The sequence below is a fragment of the Varroa jacobsoni genome, unplaced genomic scaffold, assembly GCF_002532875.2.
Source record: "Varroa jacobsoni isolate VJ856 unplaced genomic scaffold, vjacob_1.0 scaffold_521, whole genome shotgun sequence".
NCBI lineage: Eukaryota > Metazoa > Arthropoda > Arachnida > Mesostigmata > Varroidae > Varroa > Varroa jacobsoni.
Window position 1 is genome coordinate 100555 of NW_019213423.1, and position 20225 is coordinate 120779.

General features: G+C 41.4%; 1 protein-coding gene and 1 non-coding gene across 2 annotated transcripts; both read right to left on the minus strand.

Moving 5' to 3' along the window:
- Window positions 1–1044: 1044 nt before the first annotated feature.
- On the minus strand, window positions 1045–19934 carry LOC111261126 (acetylcholinesterase). Its single transcript, XM_022834378.1, has 7 exons — window positions 18898–19934; window positions 14584–15032; window positions 13211–13776; window positions 10907–11332; window positions 10432–10623; window positions 8766–9093; window positions 1045–7301 (listed from the first exon to the last, which is right to left on the minus strand). Exons 2-7 carry the CDS (start codon window positions 15020–15022, stop codon window positions 7180–7182), a joined length of 2073 nt encoding a protein of 690 aa, XP_022690113.1. The 5' UTR covers window positions 15023–15032; window positions 18898–19934; the 3' UTR covers window positions 1045–7179.
- On the minus strand, window positions 7526–7597 carry TRNAD-GUC (transfer RNA aspartic acid (anticodon GUC)). The gene has a single exon. It is a non-coding gene; the product is annotated as a tRNA-Asp (tRNA).
- Window positions 19935–20225: the final 291 nt, after the last annotated feature.

Consider the following 20225-nt stretch of genomic DNA (forward strand, 5'->3'; position numbering starts at 1 on the left):
ATGCATTTTATCCATCTAATTCTCGATACTGATATCCCCAGCGTCTGTCATAGTTCGGCTCGATGGCCGTCTTTCCTTCGGTTTATATTCATATATATATATATATATATATATATATATCATTATTATCATTTGCTGCGCAACTTGTAACTCTTTTTCGCTCTCTCTCGCTCTTTCGCAATTGTTTCTCTTTTCTCTCACTTAGGTATTTGTTTTATATATATATATGCGTAAGTCGATCTGTCACTGTTTATTTATCAATACGGTTTTGTTATTGTCAGCCTATCTTGCGTGTTTTTCATGCGGTCTTTGCATTTAAGAATGCTACCAATGAATTTTTGTAAAGTGTCTTATGTAGGCAATAAAGACGTTCATCGTCGTAGGTAATCATCGATATAATGTTACTATGCACGTTCTTGATGTGTCTCCTGCTTTTTGGTCATGACCGGTGTGTCTAATAATGCCGCCTGTGTGAGGTAAGCAATGATTTTTCACGGACCTTTTTCGGACGAAGGTGTTTTCCTGCGTCCTATTGGTCGTGTCGTGCGATATCAAGTTTATAGTAACCGCTACCCTCTGCCATACTCGCGGTGATCAAAACTTTGCAACTCGGCTAAGATCTCATCATTCACCACAGTATAAATTGGCTTACAACTCTTGATTATTACAGCATCCCTTGTGTGCTTACTTTTTTGGTTTGTTTGTTGCTGTTATTGTTAATTTGAGTACACCTGTATACTAGTTCTTAGTGCCTTCTGTGACTGTTTGTTTAATCTTGTTATTAATCTGCTAAGATTTACATTAATTTTTCAATGGATCATAAGAATAACAAAACTATTTTTATATCGGTTGCTGCCGTTTATAGGATAAATAGGGCTAGTTGCCAGGGGTATCTACCCCCTAGGCGCTGCCTCTTACCTTCAGTATTATTTTAACATTAGTCTAACACTCGTCTGAGTTCTGTCTATACAAAGAAGATTAATAGTTTCAAGTGGATTTGAATTGGCTGTGATGATAATGATACCGTCATAATAGTACTCATCAGTAATTTCTATCGTGTTTTTATTTTTTTTTAGTAAAATTAACTTGGGATATATTGTGTCATATTCTTTTTCACCATTGTTATTAACGTAATTGTTATTAAGGTTAGGTAACATTGTTAGTTACCGCAAGCATGTATGTAATGCATATGATGGTCATATCGAAGTGCTAGTGTTGGCCGTAATTTACTTTAACGCGGCTCGTATTTTACAGTATGGCCCGGTAGCCTTCCGTCGTAAGTAAAATCGTTGTTAAAACAGCGTTTTAGCCTATTGCACCAAATCTGCCCTCATCGTTTGTTGTCCGCTAAATATGGGCTGCTTATTTATCATTTACAATGATACTTCGATTACATCTCGATCTCGCTTCGGATGGTCGTAGGCCCTGTGGCTTTTGTAACATTGCGTCTTTAAAAACGTTCGTGGATTGTGTGTACGATGGTTGTCTGCCCATCAGTTTACCAATACTGTGATTATGACCTATCACCGGCATTTCGTTATTATCTGCTCCTTAATTACAGTAGAATACAGTTGCTAACAAATCTCACTGTCTTCTTTGTGTTTGTAGACATATGCTTGATATTTAGCGTTTATTATTATGATAGCCGTAACACCAGTACTACTAGTTTTTTCCATTTTGCCATAGGGTCGACTATAATCTATAATATTTCATCTATCTATATTTTCTGGATGTGTTAAAAGTCTTTGTTTGCATTTCCTACGTATGTTTGTATAGAAGCAGTGTATCGTATGTGTTTCCCATTATCATATATATATATATATATATAGCCATTGGTAACAATATTAAAAGTTCATAGTTACAATATAACCACAGGTTGGTATTTTTTAGCTGAAAATTGGTAAAATTTTGCAAAGGAGGCGGCAGAAGAAACAGGATTTTTGCCAAGCAAGTCTGCAAAAAACTATTTGCAATTTATCGGCTTAGCTAGTATTATTGTTAGTGTATTTTTTCTTCGTATTAATATGAATCGTTCTCTTAATCTTAGAACAGTCGTTTGTGTGTTTTCTTATATAGTTTGCGAGTTCTCGTCACGAGAGTAAAAATGTTGTTACAAACCCATTCTCACTAGTCAGTTGGCATTTGTGTTGGTTGCGTAAATGCTGTTTAGATTTTTTCGATAAACTTGGTATACAGCGTTGATCAGTTCCAGAGAGCCTCCAACGGGGTGGGGGTGCACACAGTAGGAATCCTATAAACGTGCTTCACCGTTGTACGTAAACAAGCTTGATGTAAGGTGTGTTACTTTGTAAGAATGTAGCAGGATGAGTAAAAGTAAGTTACATTTAAAATAACGCTTTGGAGAACTGCAGGATGTGTGTAGTTTAGTGGTTGTCCGGCCAAGGGATCAGGATATTACCCCTTTGTGAAAACAAGTACGCGCGTCGATGGCTGTTTGACTGGTAACAGCTTTCTGGGAACTGGTTAGGTAGGGAGTACGGAAGTCTTACTAGAACCGTAATAGGTAAACCTATTTATAGTACACGTAACTTGCAGTTTATGACTCAAGGGCGTGCCCGAGGAGCGCTAACTCCCTGAGGTGGCTCGCTGAAAAGATCAGTGCGTTTACGTGCGTGTAGTGTGACTAGTTCGACTTCGGAAGGGCACGGACGACACGATATCTAGTAGATGAATTCGCGTACATCGAACAATGAGATAGCTGCATAATGAAATATATGTAAAGAAAAAATGTAGAACAGAAAGTGTTGCATAGAAGAAAGAATGAACATGCCAAAACTCAAAGTTATCTTGTCATTTTTTTTTTTTTTTTTTTTACTGAAAAGAGCTTTATGTATTGTAGCAAAAATAGACAACGAATTTATTTAAAAATTAGCGAACTACTTGCAAATCAAGCAAAATTTTAGATCAGACCTGATTATTTCACGATAAAAAAACTGTGCTGAACACGGGAAAAGAGGAGGAAAAAAACATCATGTTATAAACGATGATGGTTCGATATTTTGTGTTCTGTGTATGCGTTCTATATCCCACTGCCGGCTGCCCCCACCCCGAAATGCCGTATTGTTCATTTAGCACTGAATTGTATATACGTGGTTTTAAGGTAACGTTGGTGTATATTTTGTAATAATAAATTGTAATTGGTACAACTGGAATTAGTAGCGCATCAACGTGCCCGCTTCTCATTGTGACAACATTTATGCAGATTTTTTTTTGCGTTTGTTATCTCACTAAATACGAAAAATCGTATAAATCACTCGGAATCAAACGTCTCTGAGTAATGTTCCATGGTATGACGACATCTCAATTCGATAACACTATAATTGTAAATAGTAATATTTTCATTTTTAAATGGTTTATTAATTTATTTATTAGTTCGAATGTTATTTTCATTTAGTTATTGTTATTAGATTTATGATCGTATTGTATCATTCGTTATTGGCAATAACCGATGGTAAGAGACTTCGATCAGCTCCGTTCCATCCTTATCTAAGCGCTCGTTACGATATAATCGTTTTTCGTTATTAGACGTAAAAATTATGCGTGTTTTTCTACATACAAATCGACTACGCTTAACATCGGTGTGTCCGAACGCCAGTTCAGCCGTTCTCAGACAATCAGTCAGTTCGATATTGTTATGTTATACAAGGTGAGGTAACGAACCATTTGCAAAAAAGAGCTTTGTGTGTTGTTAGGTTTGCATTATGTGTGCTTTATTCAAGTGCGAGCTTGTAACGTATGGCCTTCTAGTGAACAACTGAGTAAAGGAATTCTGCTATTTCCGGTAGTGTTAAACTCCGGTTCGTCTACAAAATTCACAAACGAAGCTCTTATTTGCATTACCTGCGTGCGGGTTCCTAGGCGTCGCTACTGTCGTTGTGGGATTGTGACGAAGGCCACCATTTTACCTGCGTATCTGTATGCTGGCCGTTCCTCTCCAAGCAACAATGTAGAACAGTTAGGCCTGACCTGGATATATCCGCTGGTGGGTTGTCCTATGTTGCGTGCGTATGACATGCGCCGCTTTACAAGGAGTATTAACTGCAGTGGGTGGTGCAACTGGAACGAAGTCCAGAGTAGCGTTACATGTATCAGATGGGAATGAGCGTCAACCTGGAACGCTGCTGACTACTGGATCATAGCCGAGATTCCTGGGGGCAGCTCACCCATTAGCGCTAAACGCCAATTTCTGTATGATATTACTATATGTAGCTCGTCTTTCTTTCCACGCGTTTGGCTGGCTGGCTGGCTATCTGAACTTCCTTTACTTCGTGCGAATCTGCGTGTTTTTTTCGAGCTGAGTAATCGCGCACTGCATAATGATGCTACCGACTATTGGCCTTGAGCTGGGCCGTGACGATTAAGTATTGTTGTACATGTTATTACCACAAATCTATTACTAACTATACCGTCATTACCATCAGCGATTCATTGCTATAGCATTTACATCTGTGTGATATATTTTAATGATAACAATAGTAATGTTCATGTTATTCACCTTTCGTGTCATCCCTTAATTATAATTAACGCCGTTTCTCTCTCTCTCTCTCTCTCTCTCTCTCTCTCTCTATTAGTTCTCACAGCTTTTCTTTTCTCTGCAGACCCATTTTCTAACGATATATTAAATAGTGCTATCATTATTAATAGTGATACTATTATTGTTATAATTATTAGTAGTTCGTATTATTCATCTAACTAATAATCAGTTAAAAACGAGGTACCACTGTGACTTCTGCATGGTCGGCCGCCGTTTTGTACGCGCCGAGCGTCTGCTATTGTTTGTTCAGCTGGAAACATGTCGGATAGCGCTCGGTGCCCCTCAGGCGGACGCGGTAGCAAGCGATTCTGCTGGGTGCGGTGAGGACGATTCCGATAAGCATTGGGAAAGCAGGCTTCCAGTATGCCCACTGGAGAATATGGAAGGGGTTCTGACGGTGGTACGAATAAGCTTGTCAAATAATAAACCGCTATCAGGACGAATTGTATCTGGTAACTGGAACGAGGCGACCAAACAAGTTAGGAACCCCATAGGAGAGTGAACTTGGCCATTTACAGATAATAGCAAAACGTTTGGGAAAAGTCGAAGCGGCTGACAATGGTTGTTTCTGACGAGTAAGTGCCAGAGTTATATGGCGGGCTCATAGCTGGCCAGCTTTGATGAGCAGTGATCCTTTGATTTTGCGAATAAAACGCTCTAATCTTTATCTTGAGTGCATCGTACAACTCTTAAGGCCTAACCGTGCGGTACGTGAGAATTACGTTTTAGGCTATAGGAAAAGTGAAGCAAATGGGAGAAAAAACAATGCGTCATAGAGACAACAGCTTACGGCAGCGATTTTAGGGATACCTGCGGCGACTCTCATAGAGAATATATATAATAATATTTATTATTATGTATATATTTATATATAAGCTTTACATACGATACGAACAGAGTTAACGAAGTTTGCTATCTGATCCAGAGATATACTTATGTCCTAGGCTTCAGATACTATAATCACCTACAACTTGCATTACTGCTGGCAGCATTTTACTTTCAATCGGCTGAGCTTTCGCACGCGATCCGGGCGGGCGAACCAAACAACAGAGTTGTAACATGTTATGGATGCGTGCCTGGTGTAGACCGCATGAGGAAGCCATGTTTGGCGAACTTGCATCGGTCGCTATGTACACAGCTCCAACCGGCCTTTTTACTTAGCGGACACTGAACTGAATCTTCATCATATTTTTCACCCTCACTTATTAGGCGACGTTTTATGCACTTCATACACTGACGTAGGATATTGCCTATTGATAGTTGCAATGGGTAAGTTAAGCACACTCGTTGATGCTTTCCCCGTGCGCCTAACAACTGGTTATCGCATGCGACTAGAGCGAGTCGATGATTTTCTTGCGTGTGCCTGTGTATTCCCGTGGTGGCAATAGCTGCCACCGCCGTACCAGAAGCCACGTTAGCTTAGGCCAAATAGGCAAGGCCTTTCCATAATCAGTATGAGTTTAAAATCGATCCATTCTCGTCTGACCCGAGTATCTTCTACCTAGTTATCACTGATGTCCACAACTAAGGTCAGTTGTGATATAACATTACGCTTTGATCACCGTGATCATATCTGTCATAATAAATAATGCTGTCTCTCTCGTATCATGATAGGCATTGTTTCGATAAGTACTATTGAGTTATCGTTTCTCGCAACTTCTTAACATTATTATCGCGCCCTAATTTCTATTTGCCTGTTTTTGAATTCACTATTGTATTTTTGTAGCTTTCTTCGTTCTTCCGTACAGGTGCTTCGTATTATCATCATTATTAGAGGGTTGTCATAGCCGTATATAGTTATCGACACTGTCGTTTGTCAACATCGACCGTGTTCTTTAGTTATCATCAGATTTTGTTAGCGTATGGTGTATGTTCATCGCGTTAATAGTTCTTCCCGTCATCTTATTCTATGATGTTCAAAACCATTCACTGAAAATGATTGTCTTGCTGTTTGTTGCAATTAGAACAACTTCAGCTAAGTTGTTTTGTACTTCATAAACACGAAGGTTACGTTGGGGAGGCGCCATGGGCGGCACAGCTTCACCTCAATGGTAATAATAGTCACTGGTAGTTATTTATAGCCTTAGTAGTATAGTACTAGTTATGGTAGTAGCGGTGCTAACTATAAGTAATAGAAAGGGTAGCTGTTTTCGCTCATAATTCCGCAAACCGCCAGGGCAATGATGCAAATAAAAACAACACGGTTCTGGGAATTTGTAAGAGATATTGTCCGAGATGCGGCACCGGTCGAAATTAGAACAGTTCTTGTTATATATATATATATGTGTATATCAGACGACTTCAGGTGGAATGGGGGATATTTCTGCCCCACAATGGAATACTGGCGTCGCAGTTGGGTGCGCTATAGGTCATGTATGTATATACCAAGGTTCAGTTAGTGCATTTTTTCAAAGGTTTGCATTCACTCTATCAGTGCTCAGCAGTGTTGTCGGTGCGTCCCTTCCGTCGATTTTTCGAGCGCCAGAGGCAACTTGTATGCGCGACGTGCCGTTGGAGTCAAGGGGCATGCTGCGTACGGGTGCAATGCTGTGATGACCGTGCTGGTAGCCCTGTCAAACGACTGGGAAAACCAACAGTCGCAGAGGTTTCTGGACAGGACGTGACTACGCGAGCAGCACCCTGAAAGTCAGCAGCGGCAGCACGAGCAGGAGTCCGCCGGGTGACGTGGTACCGCGTGTGGAGGCGTTCGTGCCGTCACAGTCCAGATCGGTCTTGCTGCTATTGTCTGCAAATGAAAGACGTGCATAAAAGTTGTACAATAATACACCAAATGACAGATGTATGTTTTTGTGTGATCGCCAGAATTATTAAATCATAGGATTCTGTAAATATGAATTACTGTCGAGGTGCTATGATTAGCTGGGTTTTGTCCATCCGCTGTACATTATAAAACTGGCTAAGTATGCAATGTGGTAAACTAATGACTGTGAAAAAAAGTTGGAAAATACTCTCCCCGTCGGGGAATCGAACCCCGGTCTCCCGCGTGACAGGCGGGGATACTAACCACTATACTAACGAGGACTACGGAAAAAACGCTGGGCCAGAAAGCCCATAACCAAAACGTGTACTGGGATTCTTCGCCAAACATCTTTGTCGCTTATTACATAGTTGGGGAAGTAATACTGACACGCAACAAAAAACGTCTTTAAAAATGCGTTAGTGCTTGTTAAAGCCTAGAATATACGGGATTTTAGAAATAATTCTGCTTTACTAGAAGGCTTGTGTGAAGGGGCGAGATTACCGGTACCATCATCCAATACGTAATAGTTCATAATGGACCGCCCCGGGAAGACACTTATAGCGCCTAAGAGCAAGCCAACGTTATATGTGGTCTTCCTATTAATTTATTATATATCACAGTTTGCCGTCATCGTATGTTTTACCTGCGTAAACACAATTGCACACTTGAGGAGTAGGAAGTTCGATAATCCGATAATATACATTTCATTATACAAAAACCAATTACGAAGATATTATGTTGGATCAGTTTCAACCGTTCCCACGAACGTACTACTGGTGCGCTAATAAGCTAAAAGTTTTTATATTTATCAAATGATTCAGAACTGAAATTTCAGCAAGACGTTTATTGCAGCTTACTTTTTTCTCAAGTATAGAGGTGTTATAAATTTATTATTATTTAAATTTGTTATCTACAAATCTATCTATTATGTTGCCCAAATTTCACACTGTTAAAAGCTTTCATGCTGTGTTAATGATTCTCCTGCAAATAGATTTTAAAACCCCCACCCAACTGCTATCCTATTAGGTTCCTAGCACTTCAGAAGCACCCGCGCATTGTTCCTGTCTATGTTTTTATGTGCTTTGCCATCTCATACGTATTTTCAAAAATCAAATCATATTGAAGGGAATGAATTTAAAGCTTTCTTATGCAGTGCTTTTTTCAACTAAGACGTTTTACTGCTTGAAGCAAGCTCAGGCCTAAACTAAATACAAGTGGCTCACAGACAGAGATAAAACAGAGTATAAATTTGACTGTAATACAATTCTCGAGCTTATTATTGATTTGCAACAAAGTTCGTAATGTTGTACAAACATCTTTTCTATAATAATTTTTCTATGTACACTAAATCATTTCAATTTCGTATATGACTAGTTTACGATTGGAGCTTTGCTTCGCGCACGTTCATATAAATCATCCTTTTCAACATCAACCTGTACACTGACTTACTGGAAAGTGCGATAAGGTTAGGCAGGTAATTCTTCCAGAAGGCGCAGTATTTGGCGCGATGACCGTAGCCAACCTGAGTGGAATTAACGTCAAGTATGAGGAATTCTTTCCCAAATGCCGTGTGCGCTGGCCAGTACGTTTTTTCCCAATTGCCATCTGGGTTTAAACTGGGGTTTCCCATGCGCGCGAAGTTGGCCCAGTAGCGCATGATCCGTTTACTGAACTGTTGCTCGTCCTGTCGATATGACCAGGTTTGATTTAGCGGTTCGCCAAAGATGTACGCGATCTCGTCCGCGTGAATTACTCCCATCCATTCGGGCCACTTATTCTGCAACGGTACGGACGGCAATATCGCATCATAATTCAATTTAGAAATTTTGACCATATACACTCACGTTTACACATAAATACGTGTGTTCATACAGACATACATAGAGAAACAGACCTAGTTTTCAATCTGTGTAACTAATGAAGAAGCGTAGACCGAGATTGAAAAAAGAAGCAACGTTGGGAAGAAACTGCTTTCATCCCTAAAAGCCTCTCGCGGATATGTGGATTCGGGAGAATAAACGAGAAAAATAGTGGAGGGGGCAAATTAGCTTGAGCTGGTATGTCGCACGCAGCTCACGCGATGCTTGTTGTACGAATGAAGCTAGTGAACCGCAGCTACAGCAGCGAGATTGTCAACTGCTGGCTCGACGGCCAGCCACTCAGCCACCCGGTCAAGAAGCCCAGGTTGAACTTCTCCAGTTGCGAAATCAACGACGGCTGCCGTTGGGATAACGTCGAATGCTGTAGTTGCTGTGGGGACTGCTTTAGCCATCAGAGCTGCTACACAGAAAGAGAAACAGAACTTCCGGCACCGTAGGGACCTTGGGCGAGGTTGCTGTGCGTGGACGATACTGCTGGGAGTACGGCAGGCCAAAGGCCCAGAAGAAATGGGGCCATGTGGTTAGCACTACCACATAGAAAAGAGCCGTGTGAGAATCAAAGCGAACCTTTTTCGCCGCAATACGTACACCGTCACCGGATGTCTGGTGGCTATTGTATTATGCACAATTCCAAACCCCCTTGTACATAACCTGCCAAGCTAGCTATCGTTCCCTCGACCCCTCAGCCACCACCACCTTCCTCGTTTCCTTGGCCTTCGGTACTACCCCAGAAACTGTGGCGGTGCAAAGAAAGCTTCTACATCCATTCATCGTTTCAGTACACCCAGATTTATTAGGCGCATACTAATTTTCCCTCTCCTGCTTATCTGGAATCGAGGTTTTTGCAGCAGTTCGTTGTTGAGTCATACAATCCATTAAGCTATCTTTTCTAAAAAAAATAAAAAACTTAGTTGTTGTCTATCCTTGCGAGGTATTTCTTATATTTCTTTAGAAACCTTCTCTATTATAGCTCGACCCAATTCGTCTATGCTACGTGTAATGCGTGTGTACTACCCCCCAGTAGTATAGCACGCTTGCTTGCTATACTAGTGGGAGGTAGATTTCACCAAAAAATTATGAAAATTATCAAGTTTAAGGAACACGCTTGTTGGCTGGAAATCATCTGAAGTCAATGTTGCAAGGTAATGACTTCGAAGTTCCATGGTTATCACGCAAGAATTTTAAAAGTTACATAAAACAATAATCACCCCGATCATAAGGTAACTGTTTAATACCTGTGAAGACCGATGGACGAAATAGTACATATAAACATCGAGTCCAGCTGATGAGTAGTAGTGGGCCATATCGACAACAGGACACGTAAAATGATAGTCGCCAACAATTTTATCAACGGCATCTCGGTTTTTAATCGGATCATCTGGATTGAGCCAGTCTGTGTACTCAAATATGATTGCCTCATTCACCACCTGCAAAATATGCTTGCTTTGAATGCCCATATTGTAATAATTTTCATAGACCTATTACAATATAAGAGTAATACATTATACGTTATTATAGAGGAAAAATAAACATTGCATTCTTAAGTGCACCTATTAGAACAAGCAGGAATAAGAAACTGGTAGATGTTTGTTTCTAAATACGCTGTGTACACAATAGTATAACAAAAATAACTTAGAGACCTTACAGTCAACGACGACGACTCCTGTTGAAGTTTGTTGTTTAGTAGCAACTTTAAAAGTTAGAACTCACTTGTGAGGCAATTGGGCTTAGAGCCGTCACGGCCTCGACAAAGTCCTCTCGGGTTAGATAGACGTTTTCGTCCCGCTTAAAGAGGTGCGTTAGGTAGTAGATGATAAAGAAGGTCCCCTCATCGCGGTTTGAGCCTAGAAGGATTCGGCACTTTTTAAAATTCCCTGAGTTCATCGAGTCCTCTGGTCGCTCGGTAAGGAACGCTCCGTCTACCACTGGGATAAAAGAGAAGTCTACGACTCCCGTGGCGAAGATCTCGGATTGCACCAATAGGTCGGGATCTTGCTGTCGAAGGCACTTAACGGTGGCGTCCACATCGTCCGACGGACATTTGACCTCCTGTGCAAGCTTATAGCCATTGGTCATGGCTGTTTGGCGGTCATGGTAACCCCACGGGGCGGTAGCGCCTCCCGACTGAAGCACTGCCTGAAAGCAGCGCAAAGAAAAAACAACAAGGCCGATAAAAGAGGACCCGATTAAGGCGTAAATAAGCACTGATATAATATATATTTATGTACAGAACAGCTACACAGCTTAGGAGAAGCTTCGCACCGTACAGAAAAACAAAAAAACACAAGTCACAAAAATGTAGCAAACACAGCACAGAGTTAGAAGTAAGCTACGGGAAGCTGCATCTGCAGCTGCGTAGCAGACATATAAGATGGGCAATGCAAAGGTCGATCATGGAAGCAATGAATGCGCACCATAACGACTGCAAGACACTCTGTGCAAAAGCCACAGTTGTAGAAACAGTGAACAGCATCACTGTCATCGTGGCAGAGTGGCGCTGCTTCATTTCGAGAGCTCTTCAGGAAGGAGAAGTGCGTGCTGAGAGTTCTGTTGCTCCGGGGTTCCTTAAAGATCGGATAAGCCTACCCTTCACCAGTGCTCTAAAGAGGTGTAGCACGATTGAGCGGGAATAAAGGGGGATGTCCCGAGGAGGCAGTTCAGATTCAAAACACGGACCTTGGGCCCGTCAAAGCAACCACCCGAATGCACTATAGCATTCGCGGTGGTACACTACCGGTTACAGGACGCATCTTTTATCTAACAGCTAGTTGATACTGACTGTGAAATAAAAGGGAGTGAAACCAGCCACTGACAGGCAGGCAGCAGGATCGGTAGCTGCTTGCTTTCTCGGATCCATCGAACATAGCCCTTCTTCACAAATGATCCTTCCGATCCCTGAAGCTTCCCCAGCTCGCAAGTTCTTTTAAGGGCCGCTTCTTGTTACTACAACCCTTATATCATACTGCTAGCGTGACAGCAGGATACGCAGAGGAACAGGTTAACAAGCAAACAGGAAACATTAAGTTGTCCTTTCCTCTGCTGCTGCTTCTGCTGTTTGGCCCCCTGCTTGGTTCACCCGCGACCTTCTGTCGTTGCAATCTGCCCTTTTTTGTGAGTGTACGAGTGAATTTGCATATAAGCGAGTAACAGGTGCACGTACGATCGGATCGTGGATTGGATCGTACGACGACGATAAAGAGTAAAACAGCATTAAATGGTCCTTGGAGAGATCGCGAAGGCATCAGCAGCCACTGCCGCTGCTACTTCCACTATTACTACAACGATTACTAGAATCATTAACATCAGTTGCTGGCCCACAGAACGAAGCGAAAAGCCCAACGTATCGTAAAGGGTTTGTTCCCCTGTTGAGCTCTGGAGCGCTGCAAATATACCCTTAATATCATCTTATTGCTAGCGTCATTCGAGTCTAATCGGAAAACTCGCTACGGTCGAACCGCTTGGTGCCTTTATAGCTGTTCCGGATGACTGTCGCCTGTTGCGATTTATGTAGTTCAAACCAAATTAAATGACATCTCACTTTTTACAGGTTAAATGGATTAAGTGCATATAAAAAGACTCGATAATACTATTAAGAGTGCTGCAGTTTGGATGGACAATTTGAGATTAGAAGCTAGCATGGTATTTACCCCCTGCCATTGCATGTTGGTAGCACGATTACTTAATGCTTGAATGCACCAAGAAAAACTATTCGCCAGTTAATTTATATTAAGTTCAATCAGTGGTCAAATGTAGAGCTGTTTGCCATCTCACTCTCAGCAGATTATATCATCCTATAGAAGTGTGCGCTATAACAATAATTTATGTTTAAATCTGCGAGTGCAAGACCGCGTCGATGGGACTGTGCTCTACAGGATTCAACGGGCATCTCTACAGCTTCGAGTTTCCGACGTTGCCCCTGCGCTGTGCGGTTTGATTTCTGGATTACATATAGACAGAAATTGACCTGTTCTCGTCTAACATATAAAAATAATACCTCTGTAAAGAATTACTTACTTGCGAAAAAAGGTCACGAGACAGTGGGGATAAAAGATGGAACGCAACACTGACGGCTCCGGCACTTTCTCCAAATATCGTCACATTGTTGGGGTTGCCGCCGAATAAGTGGATGTTATCCTGCACCCAGCGTAACGCCATCACCTGGTCCATGAGGCCGGCGTTGCCTGGCGCATCTGTATGGTCAAGATAGAGGAATCCGAGCGACCCGACGCGGTAGTTGAACGACACCACGATGACATTTTCTTCACTGGCAAGTATTCGGCCATCGTAGACATCGAGCGTCGCTGTACCCGAGTAGAATCCACCACCGTATACCCAGAGCAGGACGGCAGCGTTTGTCGGTCTCGGCCGAGGCACCCACACGAGCATATTCAAACAGTCCTCACTCATGTTGGTATTGGCATTCCACATCGTTGAGCCTTCGAAGTCCTCGAAATATGTGTCCAGCACTTGTACGCACGTTGGTGGACGTTCACTGCAGTTCAACGGCTTCTCCCAAGGATCCATCGGGACAGGGTGCCGAAATCGTAGCTTGCCAATCGGCGGTTTAGCATATGGAATGCCTAAAGTAAACATGACGAAAAGCGGCGCCAAAAAAACAAAGAGAAAACCGGCGTCGAAGACAATCTTAAAAACCGATCTGTTGTTGGATTGATAGAACCTTGCTCACGGCGTGGTAATAATGCAATGAGGAAACAGTAGAAGTCATACACGCGATTAATGGCGCGTTACTTTACTAAGCCGTTTAGTCGAAAAGAACTTGACAATACATATGTATTTCTGAATGTAAGGCAAAATACGAGACAAAAACATAGAAAGGTTCACTTAAAAAAATGTTCATATTTCTCCACGTTCACCAACTCTATGATATATTTCAGTTTATAAATAACTGAAATTATCGCATTTCTTAAAGAAAACGTTCAGCTGTTAAGACCCGAACTTTTTGTATATGATTTGATAATATGACAGAAAGAGAGATTTCCAACGCTATATATTATTCAGTTGTCAGTAAATGTAATTTTACGACGAATGAACGAAACAAAAACAACATAAGAAACGGCCGTTACTTTGCGATTGACTTAACATATAATTAAAATGCACCAAGTGTCCTTCACATTTTTGCTAACACTGCTATATGACCAGAATAATGATAATTCTCATGATTATTACTGTCATATTTTTATTAGGTTAACCTATTGATGAAACAACTCTGCCCGTTTACCTCTGAGTAGTTAAAAATACCTTTAAGATAAGATGGTACTCTACATATATGAAATTTTAGGCGGATGAATATAGATTGCATTGGCGGGGTGAGGTGAGCTCTTGTTGCTCAGTAACGGTCAAGAGCTGCTTAAATAGGTTATTCTCACCTAGGAAGGCATCGACAAGCTTTCCATTCGCAGCCTGTAGGGTCACTCCCCTAATAGGGCCCTTGGTCGTGTGTACAAAAAGTGGATCTCCGTGTGCCGGCATTCCGCCCGTCGTACGATGTCGATGATGATGCGTGAGAGAGGGCGCGGCGCGCGCGTCGGCCTGCCCGACAAGAACGCCAAAAAGCAGCGCCACTTGAAAGAACACAGCGGCTTGAAGAAGTGTTGTCACTGTGGCGTGGTGTGCCGATCGCGTTCGGTGCGAGCGACCCCAATTGATCAGCATGAGGGTCCGCAAATCTCGCAGGCCCGGTAGGCCGAACAGGCGAAATGGGCCCTTGGCTGCCGACATGTCCGACTGGCGCACGACTCTACGCAACCCAGTGATCCACCGGGCCGCAATGCCCCCGCCTTCAGCTCCGCGCTGCTGCCTCCGCATCGCCGATCATCTGAAGTAAAACGCAAAGCGAAACGAATGATAATTGCGTGTGAGGGCTAATCTAAACAAATGTCTCAGTCGAGTCCGGTTAGAGCGAGAAAGAACACCGTTATTAGCTTTCACGTAGCTATACCTAGCAATTGAAAAACGCGTACGAAAATTAAAAGAATGTCATACAGACCTGCAGAAATGATGTACATGTTCCTTCTTTTCAACTATGAAATCTATTGCTAAGACTGCGTCATACTAGCCTGGTTAAGACCAGATAGTCAGTAACAACACGTTGCAAATGCAACTTCTTGTTAATGGCAAAAGTCTTAGTAATTAGGGCATGTTTGAGCATAGAAACTGCCTGATTTGTTACGGGAATTCTATATGCCTGTTGCCGGCCTAGATACCAAACCTACGATTCTCCACGCGTGACCAATCTACCAACTTAGTTAAGCCTGGTCTCACACATATATATATATATATATGTAAGATCGTATATGTATATATACGATGATAGTGAAATAATAGGGATTACTACATACGGCGACTACAGATTGTATATAACGTGCGATAACATGTGGCATTTGCCTGCGTATTTTTTCTATATATAACTCGTCATAGACAGTCGCTGCTGGATTTATCAAATGTGTCGCCAATTCTATTCTAGTTTCCCCGCTTCAATCTTGAATAAACGGGGAGCTAATTTATGTTTGAGTTATTGGACACGGTTTCTTTTTCCCATTCAAGATGTCAAACCATCTCATGGTAAAGGGCTTTGCTTCATTGTCATTCAGCAAACCATTATGAGAAGAAATCCTTGGCTGCCGTTGTTTTTCTAGTTGTCATTAAGGATTCAGTAAGAATGTGAAGAAACGACCTGCGTCTGATTTAAAAAAAACATCCTTGTATACTAGCTCAAACAAACGAAGAAGTTGTCTTAAATTTTACAATATATAAATATGTTTGAATATAGTACCGTCTAATACGGCTGGTTATTAGGTATTAAAAATCATCACGGGCTATCGCTGTTAACACATGAAGCACGTTACTTAACTATTGATTAGTTAATTTCTATAAAACAATTTTTCATAAATTGGCCTCATTTATTAAATTATTGGTCCTATTATATGCTCAGTATATCAAATTATCTTACGCAAGCTAATCCAATCGTTGTACTTAGGCTTACTACTTAGGCAAATATTATTAGATGGATCTTACATATTTTTTAAATCAGGAGGAAGGAGGATCTTTTTTAAAGACACATTTTTTTGGAAATAATCTTTACATAATGGTACGGTAGTTACATATATACACTGTCACATGTTTGTCTGGCTGGTATCTACTAGAGGCGTAGCTTTGGTTTCCCAGTATGGGACGTTTCCATTGTTGGAATGAGATCGCAAAATGTTATAAATTCCTATGTACTCCAAGTGTTCGACTAGAGGGTTCATCTCAAAATAAGAAGCCATTATTATCTCCGGTCTGGTTGCTATGGAAAATTAATATATCAAATATTCATATTTATAATAAATTATCTATCGCTATTCGGAAAAATTAGATGTATAACAATCATGTTAATGTAAATCAGTTGCGGTCTTAAACAGCGCGATAATTGACAACTAAACCCAAAAATAGTTAAATCATAGGCTTGAGTTTATAAACTTCAGCATATAGTTTTGCGGGTTGATTATGTTGCAAGACTAAGAGATTAAGATTCCAAGAATAAGTATGAACACCTCGAACGCTCAACGCTTCCGAATTCAATATATTTAAAACAGCCCGATTTGAATGAATAACATCAGATGAAACAAAATAGGTAAGTTGAAACAAGTGACGAACACCGTTTTGAACTTCAAGTAGAACTTAGGCCGTAATTATATAGCCCTTATTGTCCTACAACTTGTTTGTCTACAGTTGTTTATTATCCGCGTTTTGATCCTGTCTTTCGACACCCAGACATTCAGTGTTCACATACACTCGTTGTATCTTAACATGGGTGCCAGTATTTCTCCCCTTGAGCACAGTTTCAATGGCAATGCTTCGGTCTTCGCATAACAATCTTCCCAGCGTATATAGAAAAACGGGCATATTAATAGATTTAGTCGATTTTATAGTTCTCTTTCCTTAATAGACAAATTAGTTCTTATTATTGCTATCGTTCGTTGATACACATTGTCGTCCAGTTACTGGCCAAGTGTTTGCGGCTACGACAGTGCATCACTGATCTTTTGTAGGGATGAAAAGCACGGTGAACCTTCCTAGGTCGAGAGAACTCGGATTAAGCGTTAACGGATTTACTGGGGATGGCTTGAACTTGCAAAAGCCCATTGCTATGGGGTGAGAGTGTAGCAATCGACGGATTACGTATAACTGTTATTATTTAAGCTTTATAACCCTTGAGATTAGACTTTTTTCCGTTCGTGCGTTTATCTGTCAAACGCATTTGAAGCAGACGAATTTGAACGAACCAGTTGTTCGAACTTTGTGGCCGCCCCGAGGACTTCAGAGCCTACTGACGGGAGTTCATTTTGAATGAATTCGTCAGATCACTGAAAGCTAATATAGATGAGTTTAATGCAGGCAATTAAATATAGTAAGCAGTCGTCCTTATTGAGACCCGTTCTTTCATTGGTTAACAGATAGCTCATATATTCTACTATATGTCAACGGAGAGGCGCTACTGTTATCTCTATTGTGACTTCTCAAACCAGCTACATCCACATGTCTTGTGATAAACACGTATTTACTTCATCCAATTGAAAACAAAACAGAACCACCAGGTAATACTTAAATCCTTTGATGTCCCAACATGCCATATGAATATATACATATATAGAAATAAATAATAGAGGACCTTGATGGCGTTTGGACAGTAAAGATGGTGTTAATGCTAAAAACACTTGTATAGAATATCGACCACTGACTGGGTTGTTGGCGAAGCAGAGAAGAACAATGTGCTTTATTGACAAGGATGCGAACAAAGGACCGCATCGACTTCCAACCGGAAGGGGGCCCTCCTGGATGCTTATACGGCCATTAACAGTATGCTAATGGAGCCAGGCATTTGCCGGAGCTTGACTCTGGGAAAAATTTGCTCGTCCTAGGATTACCAAACAATTCATTAGAACTATCAACGTTTTAACTTCGCCAAGGTCATTGCCTTGTTTTGGGATGCCACTGACTAATGGGCTCTGATTTAGCTCTTTTCGATTTTTGCGAATGTAAACATGAAATCGAGCGGATATATTTTGCTTCAACTAGTATTAAGATAGAAATGTAAATATATTGTAAGCAGCTATCCTTTAATTTGCCAGTGTAGAGCTACTGGTCCATTCGTAGCACCCGTCCGATGAGGAAATTCAATTTTGTAAATAGGAATCGAAAAAGTGTACATCAAGATACATCCTGGGCAGTGTAGATGAGACCCAAATGATGTGGGCGGTTCGATAGGAGGAAGCGTACAGGATATATCGAGTCTCGCCAACGCCACGTCGTGCACATAAATAAGCGCGTTCAAATGGCAGATTAATTCCAAAGCTTTTTTCCAGGCTCAAAACGTAAGCCTATTCTTCAGGCGGTCCAGCAAACATACGCTGGACTCATATTATTAGCCAAAACGAGAGGTTTCTTTAGGTAGCGGTTTCTTTCAAACAGAGACGGTGACATCAGCTTTACAAATGAGTCAACATATCTCATGTCTAAGAAGTATATTAACGTCTTTGTGAGGATAGGTACAATATCTAAGAGGCCGGTTATGTTTGAAAGGAGTGGCTTGACAGTTGTCTATTTAGTTGTGCCTTTTTTTGGCTGACTGAAACCACGGAACAAAAACGAAGAGCTTACATATAAAATTAGAAGAAACGAATAGAATTGTCAACACTTACATTCAACTTCTTGGTCGAAAGATGAACGTTTACTGATTAATTGAATGCAAACGCAAATGGACACTCGAATAGAGCAGAGCTATTGATTACAACCCAAACAACCCGGGTTGTTGTGGGTTTTATTAAACATACATAGAAATCTTATACATACTTATCGTAATGATTAGAATGTATACGTCAAATTAAGACAAAAAGCAATCAGATACGGCAATATCGTTTATTAAATTCGAAGAAACAGTAACGTTCCTAAACGATAAACACACAGGTTGAGAACTCATGAGTTTGCTAGATGAGGAACGCCTCTCTGCCTAAACAATTCACGTTAGAATATGTTCTTACGTTCACGGTCTCCAGCCGTCGTAGTCGTCTGCTACTCTTGTCGTTGGTGGATGACCACGCGACCAAGGGCAATTTTTTGTAACGCTCACACGAACCCAAGCGAACGTGCATGGACTGCACAAATCTACCAGTAGCTTGCCTGAACTGTCACATCATGTAGTCGATGTGGAATTAGCGCCAGCACTTCTTGCTATACTCTGTCACGCTCAGAGTAATACGTGTCACGCCAAACAGTCAAGGGATTGGGGACCAACGTTGCTGCTAATTGATACATTGGGAACTATCTTAATGCAATGGCAGTATTTGTCCGAGCGATACGATTAGCTCAAAGACACTTGGCCGTTTTACAAAGCGTCTTCTTAACGAGATCCTTAACAGACGAAAAATAGGACACTTAGAGAGACTGCTAGACAGAGAGGTGAGAGTCGCAGTCGCCGCTATTGTGAATGGCTCTAATAGAATGGGTTGGTGATCCGTGGAATAGCGGGGCCAATAGGGAAAAGTGGCATCAAAACGATTACTTCGTGTTGTGGAAACGCGGTGCGGGCCGGTTCATCATACATGGTGACACAACAAGAATCTACAATCTCTGCGGTAACGTAATAGCAGCAGCGGCCGTTGCGCGCAAAGTGGTAAACGGAGCGACTGCTCAGGGACGATCACTGCCCGCCTTTTTATCGCTCTTGATCGGGCGAGCATTCCTTGCGACGATGGCGCTACATATATAGCGTCGTTCAATATTTTTGTTATATATATATATATATATATATATGTTGAACGCAAACATTGTAAAGCGTGGCGGAACTGCTTTTCATTAGAAATTGTTCGTAGACTGTTTCCTAGTACGCCGCAGTGGCGTAGTAAATATCGAAGCCACGATACGGTGTTGTGATGTTATTGATTGATCGTCTCCGTACGTGACATGTGCACTTGCGCGTGTATCAAAATACGACCAAACGACTAGACGTGTAGACTATATCTAAAGCAAG

Coding starts and splice junctions, on each gene's coding strand:
- LOC111261126 (XM_022834378.1), bottom strand. CDS start 15,022: ATGCGGAGGCAGCAGCGCGGAGCTGAAGGCGGGGGCATTGCGGCCCGG. Junction 11,333..13,210: donor CTCGTGACCTTTTTTCGCAA/GTAAGTAATTCT, acceptor CGCTGCTTTCAG/GCAGTGCTTCAGTCGGGAGG. Junction 9,094..10,431: donor TCGTCCATCGGTCTTCACAG/GTATTAAACAGT, acceptor GTACCGTTGCAG/AATAAGTGGCCCGAATGGAT.